Source organism: Daphnia magna, linkage group LG1 (assembly GCF_020631705.1).
Source record: "Daphnia magna isolate NIES linkage group LG1, ASM2063170v1.1, whole genome shotgun sequence".
Lineage (NCBI taxonomy): Eukaryota > Metazoa > Arthropoda > Branchiopoda > Diplostraca > Daphniidae > Daphnia > Daphnia magna.
In genome coordinates this window covers 6,745,363-6,754,331 of record NC_059182.1, presented here as the reverse complement: position 1 = coordinate 6,754,331, position 8,969 = coordinate 6,745,363, and the positions used below count along the sequence as shown (strand labels likewise).

At 39.9% G+C, this 8,969-nt stretch overlaps 2 protein-coding genes across 2 annotated transcripts; one reads left to right on the top strand and one right to left on the bottom strand.

The window, feature by feature from the left end:
• The first annotated feature begins 4,005 nt into the window (after nt 1-4,005).
• Nucleotides 4,006-5,024, top strand: LOC116931856 (28S ribosomal protein S17, mitochondrial). Its single transcript, XM_032939510.2, has 5 exons — nt 4,006-4,331; nt 4,396-4,521; nt 4,587-4,654; nt 4,725-4,787; nt 4,850-5,024. The coding sequence occupies exons 1-5, from the start codon at nt 4,212-4,214 to the stop codon at nt 4,950-4,952; spliced, it is 480 nt and encodes a 159-aa protein (XP_032795401.2). The 5' UTR covers nt 4,006-4,211; the 3' UTR covers nt 4,953-5,024.
• On the bottom strand, nt 5,020-8,211 carry LOC116931817 (RNA polymerase II subunit A C-terminal domain phosphatase). Its single transcript, XM_045168554.1, is given in 10 exon segments — nt 5,020-5,435; nt 5,518-5,692; nt 5,763-6,074; nt 6,134-6,505; nt 6,549-6,845; nt 6,847-7,036; nt 7,122-7,366; nt 7,425-7,550; nt 7,612-7,768; nt 7,823-8,211. Coding segments are annotated over 10 exon segments (2,421 nt in total). The 5' UTR covers nt 8,083-8,211; the 3' UTR covers nt 5,020-5,148.
• Between the last annotated feature and the right edge of the window lie 758 nt (nt 8,212-8,969).

Here is an 8,969-nt window from a genome sequence, read left to right as displayed (position 1 = left end):
GAGAGAAAAAAAGGTGGATAACGCTGCAGGCTATCTAGCCCCAAATATTTTGAATCATAAGGCCTATGAGAACAACACCTGCGGACCTTTCAGGTCAGGTCAAAGTACTTAAGAAATGACCACCATCATCTCTTCTTTTCCTATACTACTCTGCAGTAAATGGAGTTTTCAACAAAAAAAATCTTTAAAAGGAGACGGAGGGGCTGTATATCAGAATATATTATCTACAATAGGAAAATTTTGGCGAAACATGAATAGTAAAAGAGTGCGTAGCGCAGCCAAAAAGCCGCCTATTATTTAAACCACAATCGACACGTACAATCGAAAGAAATAGAAGGCCTTCGGACTATAGACCCGCATTCCAGATCTGGCTTTTGTGTTGATAACCTTTTAGCGAACGGAATGAAAGTCCCTTGTTGTGCAGTCCGAGTGGCGAGACGAACGAAAGCATAGCAAGACATTAAAAAATAAATAAATAAAATCCTTTTTTTTTGCTGTTGGGAAGGCCGAGTTTTGTCTTGTTTAGATCACGGGAATAAGGCTACAGTAGCTCTATGCTTTTCATGTGGTTTGTGGTGATCGATAAGGATCTCTAGTTCAAATGAAAATGACGAGCCTACTGGCTGTTTGCTTCCGTGTATACATGACGGATGAAGAGAGGTGTCAAGTGGACAAGAACAGAGCTGGCAATATTTGGCCGTACGGTAAAAACAAACAAATTCGACGAGCGACGATGATGTGATGCATCATTTCTTCACTGATTGGATGGCACATCCATCAGTCTTAATGTGTACACCGGTGCTCCGAATGATGATGTGTGTCGTGCAACTAGTTTTTTTTTTATTTTATATTTTATTGATTGGCCCTGTGTTTACCACAGACAAGAGTCGGTAGTGAGGCTGACGTGTATAGATATAGAAATTATGGAAGAGCACCTAAAGAAAAAAATGTTAGTCAGTGCCTGTCAGAGCTGGCAGCATCTCAATTACCTTGGATGAGTAAACATACTAACAACGGCGAGACGAAGATGAATTCTAAGATTGAATTTGTGAGTAGGCCACAACTGCAATGCGTGCCAGGCTACCCCTAGAGTCAGGCATGGTCATCCTTGGAAGGATGTTTCATTATTACTGTAACAACGACCGAAATGCCACAAGCGTCTTAACGATTTCTCCATCAAGAAACTTCACTGATATTGCTGCCACATTCCTCTGTACGCTCTTGTTGATACCACTGGCAGCGTCTAAATACCCTGGCCATTTAAGCAATCGTGCGTTCGTTCTCTAGCAATAAATGTGCCGCAGTATAGCCATGCACAGAGAAAGAGAAACAAAAAGATTAACGATCACACTTCCATATACAGTGGGGAAGGAAAATAACAAGGCAAATGATAAGGAAAATTGCCTTTAGTTATAAACATAGTAAAAAAAAAAAAAAAAGAAGCTGGGGATTTTCTGAACTTGTCTTCTACAACTTCCCATAATTATAGCCTGTGGCTTCAGTTCATCTTTTCCCTCTCGTTGTCTATTTATTCTGTTAATATCGGTGCTAAAAAAGAAACACGAAAGAACGTTGCGTGGTGCTATTAAAGGGAGGACGCAACAGTCCTCCAACGTGATTCTTAGACGGTACACCCAGCTTGATTAGATGTACTTTTGGTTTTACTATATAGCCTACCAAAGTTGTAGTTAATTTGATTGAGTTAATCTGTTTGACTATCAATGTGCCTTACCGCGTTTGCCACTGGAGGGAAATAGTGCGAAGCCATCCAATGAGCGGAATGCTGGTATAGCTAGAGTTAGATTTCGTATTAATGATGGCTAGCCTCGTCATTTAAGTACGGCTGTATAAACATGTTTACGTGACGAAACAGATAAAATGTGTTGGATATACTACGCATTAACGTCACCAGTAGGCTATAATCAACAAGAAGTCGTTTCCACTATCCACTTAAAGGCAAGAGCCCGAAATTAGGCTGCACCAACAAACGAGTTGCATTTAATGTGTGCTAGTAGACTATGCTCCGGTGACAACTTGATCTACGCTTTTTATTCACTCCGGTGTATGACGTAAATACCAAAGCGAACCTCTAGGTTACTCCAGTTTTTGTTCTAGAATTATCGTCCTTCTAGAGTTTCTTGAATTTTCTATGATGTGTACGGTGCGGTATGCCATTGAACCAAATTTTTAAAAATAAACAACCCGTGTTCTCTATGGAACGCCAAATTACCCCCTAAATTTCCCGATAGGGATTCTGTCTAGATGAGCTCATGAGTAATACCACTTAACCCAATTTTTATGATATTTCTCTCAATGGATGGCGTTAGCTGTAATAGAGATGTAACACAGGTTTGAGGTAGTTCAGATATGTTTCTTACGGTTTGTGGGTTGTCATAGTACCGCTCCCGAATTAGAGTTTTTGTACAGATGGGATAACGGCGAGTGGATGGTCACGTTTTTGCGATTTTTAGACTTTTAGTTACAAGGAGAAGCAATGATTTTTTTTTCATATTTTTTTTTACTCCAGTTCTATCTACTTTATTTTTATTTTATTTTTGTTTGTAATTTCTCCCTTTAGCCGAAGAATTTTTTTTGCTGCCAGAAATTCGTCTGCACAAGGGATGAACAACAAACCATTCACAAACAAAGCTAAAAAAAAAAACAAAAAAAAAAAAAAAAAAAAAAAAAAAAAAAAAAAAAAAGGTACCCTGTACTAGGACAAGAAAGGGTAAAATCTGCGTTAAATATTTATGAAAACTTGTTTTTTAACAGAAAAAGTTGGTTTCTCCATAAGACGCTGCAGCCGCAGCAGACCAACTTGGACACAAATGAGATTTTCGCATTTGTGGAGAACGTGCAACGTAGGATGTTTTACTGCTCTATACAGCCACTAACAAACAATAATTAAATAAAAATAAACTAGATAGAATTGGGGCTAGAAAAAATGTGTTTTATTACCTCCCGGTTTTTATATTATTTTTTAGATACAATCCTTGCAGAACAAAGTCATCCATCGCAAGATACAAATACAACTAGGGCTCGGCCCCGTGTCCAATGGGTAGGTATTTGGGCGAATGGGTAGGTCTTCTCGGCAAAAAAATTGGATCCGGTGGGTAACGGTTCCTAAGACTTTGTGCCCACTACCTACCTGGGTACCATGTGGGTAACACAATTTCGAAAACCATTTCCATTACCCGGGTTCAAAACCTGGTTATCCCCGATTTCCTACCCGATTACCCGAGTTTTTCCATGAAATCAAGTGACGCCCTTTGAATTTCCCGCCACAAAAAATTTTTTTTTGCTACCCTCCTTTTTAATTTAACTTGGGGCTTTGTAAGCCGCCATTTTCCAAGATGGCGGTGGGTATACCCGGTTTGCCCATCAAATCCGCCCAGCCTACCCACTTTGGCAAATAGACTACCCGGATCGCTCATGGGCGACTTTTTTTGGCGACGAACCGCGGGTAAACCGGGTTTTCGAGAACCGGGGCCGAGCCCTAAATACAACAAAGCCATCCAAAGTCGAGCTGTCTGCTATTCGACCAATGGTGCAGACCACGGCTGCTATACAGCCGCTACTACTACGCAGTAGTACAGTATTTCTTAATATATTGTTGCAGCTTCGTGCTGCGAAATGAAATAGAACGAATAAAAAATCGCCTTTTCACCACTTTTATTGCGCACTCTGCATGATGAAATGAGAACTGAACAGCGACTGAACTCAGATGTCAAGACACAAGGGCGGGGACGGCACACAAGAAACTGGAACAGGGGTAGCCATCTAGCGAGGGAAAAAGAACAACAACCAAAATTGGTGGGATACAACAATTTATTAGTAAACGAACGAGTACGACTTGAATGGCTTTGTTAGAATGTTGTGATGGATGGTTTTTCATGTAAAAAAAGTCATCCATGACTTTTATTTAGGCCCCACAAATTATCGGCAAATCAAACTAGCCGGCCGTAGACATCTACCGGCCAAAAACGATTAACTGCTGGTAACGAAAAATCGTCTGCATCTTGTTTTTTTTCCTGTTCATTTGAGGCTCATGTCTTGCTTCTTTTGATGTAGTACCCTGTTACCACCTCTTACACCCGCAATAATCACGTTCCTAAATCCTTGATCTTCCCTTTCCCGTTTTTCTTGCCCATTCTGTGTGCAAAAATCCAGTATTTGTACCAGTCTGAATACGTACCCAACCTCGTACCGGTATGGCTGCAGTACAAATTAGTAAGCTTGCATCGGTTCTTGCTCGTTGTTTGCCATCAGACGTGAAGAACGCTGCGAAATTCAAAGTAAAGCTAGTAGAATTTGACCAAAATTTAAATATGGTAAGTTTTTTCAATTTATTTTCACATATTTTTAATTCCTTTTCAAGCTAACTTATGTTTGTAGCACTTTGCTAAACATGTGACGGTTTATGCAAATGATCCAACCAATGCATGCAAACCTGGTGATGTTGTGTTGATTGACAAGTTACCTAAAAAGCTTACAAAGCACATTACCCATCAAGTTTACAAGGTAAAATCATTGTATATATCATGTAAACAATCATCTGCCTCAACACCGTAATTAATTTGTTGCAGATTGTTTACTCCTTTGGTGATATAACTGACCCAATAACAGGAAAGAAAGTTGTTGTAGGAAAGTATCGGTATGCTATTTTATCCTCATGTCTTATTTTTTTTCAATTATAAAGAAATTAATAACTGTTGTGTTCACAGTGATGAAATTGAAGCAAAAAATGTTCTGTTTGGGAAAAACCCATCTGGATTTGACTATGACAGGTTACCTTTACTTCTCAATTACATTACATTACTTTTTGTATTAACACATATTGATTATTCAGGGCTCAGGACAGGGGATGGCAGGCTGGAAAGAGAGATTTCTCTGATAAAGAAACTTATAAAAAGTTTCATATGTTTGATCATGATGAGCCATATGCAGTGTAGTAGGTGTAACATTGCACCAATGTTCTGTGAACATCTTTATGCCAGTTAACATAATAAAACAGTCATGTTGTGTTTTTATGTTTATTATTGTAGTGTAACAAGTACGCAATAATTCATCAGGTACATGTCTTCAACCATTCTGCTTTGGCTGAGATCAAATTAGAACTTTATTGAGAGGATGAAAGGGAACTAAAACTCAATCTTCTTCACTTAAGAACTCTCGCTCGAGAGCCTGACCAGCTAAACATAGTTCTGAATCATCTGGTTCTTCTTCTGTTTCTAAATCTTCAATTTCTGGCTCGTTGTCATCTTCGTCGTTAGGATCATCGACGTCAACGTCAAGGTCAGGAATATCTTCACCTCTTCGAAATTTTACCATGAGTGTATCATTTTCTGGACTATCTTGATCAATCACCCCACCAATTAATAAATCGTGATCTGCTACTTCCAGCTTGCGTTTTCGGGAAGGCGACTCATCCTTGTCTATTTTAAAGAATTATATCAATGTACAATATTACGTTTAGAATTATTATTTTTATCAAGACGAAGCATTTAAGACTGTTACCTGGTACGATTTCAGTTTTATCATCGTTCTCTTCGGTAATGAAATCCACAGGCTCTTCTTCTTCGTCAGTCTCACCTCCTTCCATATCTTGCAAGATGTCTTCGACCTCACGATCCATGTCAGCAATTTCGTCCGTCGACAGTGAAAGCAGAGGGTTAACAGTTTCGCTAAATCTCTTTTGAGTTTGAAATAAATGTAACAATTTGTAAGAAAATAACAATACATATGCATAAAAGGTGAAGTACATTTGAACTGCGAGACGTTGCCAACGTTTTTCCTTTGTCGCCTTTCTTTGGTTGACGAAAAACTCTTTTTCCTGTGACCCGGTCGTAATATGGAACTGCAGCATCCTGTTCTTCTTTGGCGTTGGCGGCAATCGCTAACTGAAAGGCAACATCCGGACTTGTGCAGTGAGCAGGAGGCTTCCGACGAACATTTGCCAACTCAGAGTTGAGGGGATAAAGACGTTCTTCTACACGTTCCCATCTCTCAGCACACGACCATAGCCAGTCAGGGGTCACGACATTAATGTGCTTATATTTTTTGGCTTCGTTCAGCTATTGAGAAATACAACTTTAATAACAATAAGTAGAATAAACACAATCAAGCGAATTACTTTGGCAGTTCCTAGCCTTGCTGCGATTACGTGAGTAGTAGTTTCAGATACTCTGTCCATGATAATTGCTCCAAGACTTTTTGCTACTAAATATGGTTTGCTTTTCTCCAAAGGGGTGTTTGTGGGCACAACACCACTGAAAACTATATGCACATCTTCAAGAACCTTACGGCGGACATACGGTAAGACAATTTTCATGTCAGGTACTGTTTTTGTTTCTTCTCCATTCTTTCTATTATCGTCGTACAGCTCGTAGTATGCGTGATGAATGGTGCGCAATATGTCTTGTAGATGGAGGAGATAGTCGTCTGTGTCACGGATATGGATTTTATCACTTTCTTGCTTTTCTTTTCCCCGATTATCCACTTTCGTCTGGCATTTTTTTATCCGGTTCATTCAAAATAGATTTTTTCGCGTCCTCTGTACCGTTTTTTTGCTTCTCTGACGCTTCTTCCACTGTTGTTTCTTTTGCGTCTTCAGTTAACTTATCCGTAGTCACTAGGACTTCGTTATTTAGCTTTGTCTCTTCATAACTGTTTAGCATTTCGGTAGCGCAATTATCAGACTTATTCTCATCTTCAATAGACCCACCATCAAGGTTCGAATCATCGGGAGTGGTTGGTGGTTTTTCTTTTTCTTCTTCAGCATTTTTAGACGCAGAGCCGTTTACTGGTTTGAGAGTAGATGCCTCGGGTGAATTTTCTCCTGACTTTCAAGGAGGCAAAGTCAAAACCTTCTTTGTCATCTTTTTCTTGTTTTGCCAATCCTGGTGGGGCGTTGATATCTCCGGTATGTTGAAAAAAATGGTACGGACGAACATGAATCAAGTTGGGTGCAAAATTCCAGACGTCTTCCCTGTCGTCTATGATGACAACCATATGATCTCCACATGGGAACAAAGCTCTAGAAATAAATTTAAAAAATTTAATGTGCACGGGTTTCGTTTTAAATTATAAAATCTCTTAATGCTTATGAGTTGTGACACTACTTGAGATTCGCCGTTTTGGAATGCGCGCTGAAACACTCGTCACGAGATAAAATCCGATGGGAGAAGTACCGGCCCTCTTCATCAAGAAAGTTTGCGATCATGTGGGCATATGTACGGGAACCAAAAGTGCAGATGTGAAGCTCATAGAGAGAACTGATGTTACTGAGAAATTGTTTTGTGAAGGGTCTTAGGCGTGTATGATACCAAGGTGAGCTAGGTCCATGTAGTTGAAAGTGAAAAACATCCTATAGGAATGAAACCCTATTTAGGTAACATGAAATATTCAAGCAAAGACACCTATACCTCAATATTGGGAGGGATCTCATCATTGGTGGTGTGAATCAGAGTTTGATCCAAATCTACTAGTAAAACAAGTTTTCTGTCTCGAAGAAGCCGTTCTTCATCTGCTTTACCCAACTGAGTGGCTTCCTATATAAACAATCAAAAATATTGAAAACCAATGACTGTTACAATTTTCTGTTAATCTTACCTTCATGCTAACCATAAGTTCTGGAATGTTATGAACCATGGCCACCGCAGCTGTTTGACTTCTTTGGTCTGTTTCGCGCAAATCTGCTCCACATTCTGCACACATCTCTTTCATAACAGTTGGGTGACTGCAGCTGCTGTATTCCAAAATGAGTGCTCTAAGAGAAAATAAATGAAAAAAAGGCAAATAAAACAAATTTAAAAATAAATACCCTTGGTCAATAACATTCCCTTCTTTGATATAGAGCTTTTCCAACAACCCAGCTGAAGTGGCGCGAACAACAAATTTACTGGGACCGTTACTAACTGAATTGTTCGCATTCTGATTCTCACGAATACCAGTTTCTTCAGGTTCAAATTGGAACAGGATTTGCCCAATTGTAATATGGGAACCTTCTTTAACTTTAACTTTTACTACTTTAGAACGAAAATTTTCTGAAAAAAATAATGATTCGCGTTGGGTCGCCGCCATTGTTTGTTGATGAAAATATTTCTCCAAGCTGCCGGCAGGGGTTGGGCCAGAACATCAAAGCAATTTGAGCTCGGACTCGGATAGCCATCTTGAAGAAAGCAATGTAGGGCAACGTCCCTACCATGATCAAGCCCCGATCGGACGTGATCGGGCCACCCGCCCCGACCCACCCCGAAAAGCAATCATGCGTCAGAGGCAGTCCAGGCAGAGTCATAGATTACATGGTCTGACTACTCCTGGTTTCCGGCGTCACTTTTCTCGAGCCTGATTTTTTACACGGTGAACATAGGCTCGCTCCTCCGACAGTGCTGCAACCACGTTGCACTACAATGCAATAGGGTATCCTTTCCCAGTCAAAATCCGTTTGGTGCAGAACTTTCGGAGGGAGCCAGGTTCGCGAATAGTCATGTGGGGCGTGGCCTATTTACAGGTGTTTACCATGGAGTACTCAAACCATGTAATCTATGACTCTGCCAGAGGCATTTCATCTTTTTCATGTCTGAAGCACTCTGAACTCTGAAGCACGGTCTATCAGGAGAGGTAGGCAAACGCCATGTTAGCAGAATAATGAAGGGACCGTGAAGCTTCACTAAAATTCCGCTTGGATCGCGGGTGTAGCTTGATCCTCCAACTCAACGTAGTGCTTGGCGGGTATACGAACTACGATAAAGTGCTTTGAACATTCGGTTTCGTTTGAAATATATATATGATTATTATTTTCAATTATTTAATAACTGGGGTTTTATTGAAAAGTTACAAATTGAAAAAGGTTACAATATCCTATTATGACTGGCATTTAAAGAAATTAATTTTGTAATTAAAGACATAGGCAGCATTTCGATTTCGACTATTTGCACTTCCCCATTTAAAACTGCAAGTTAAACGGG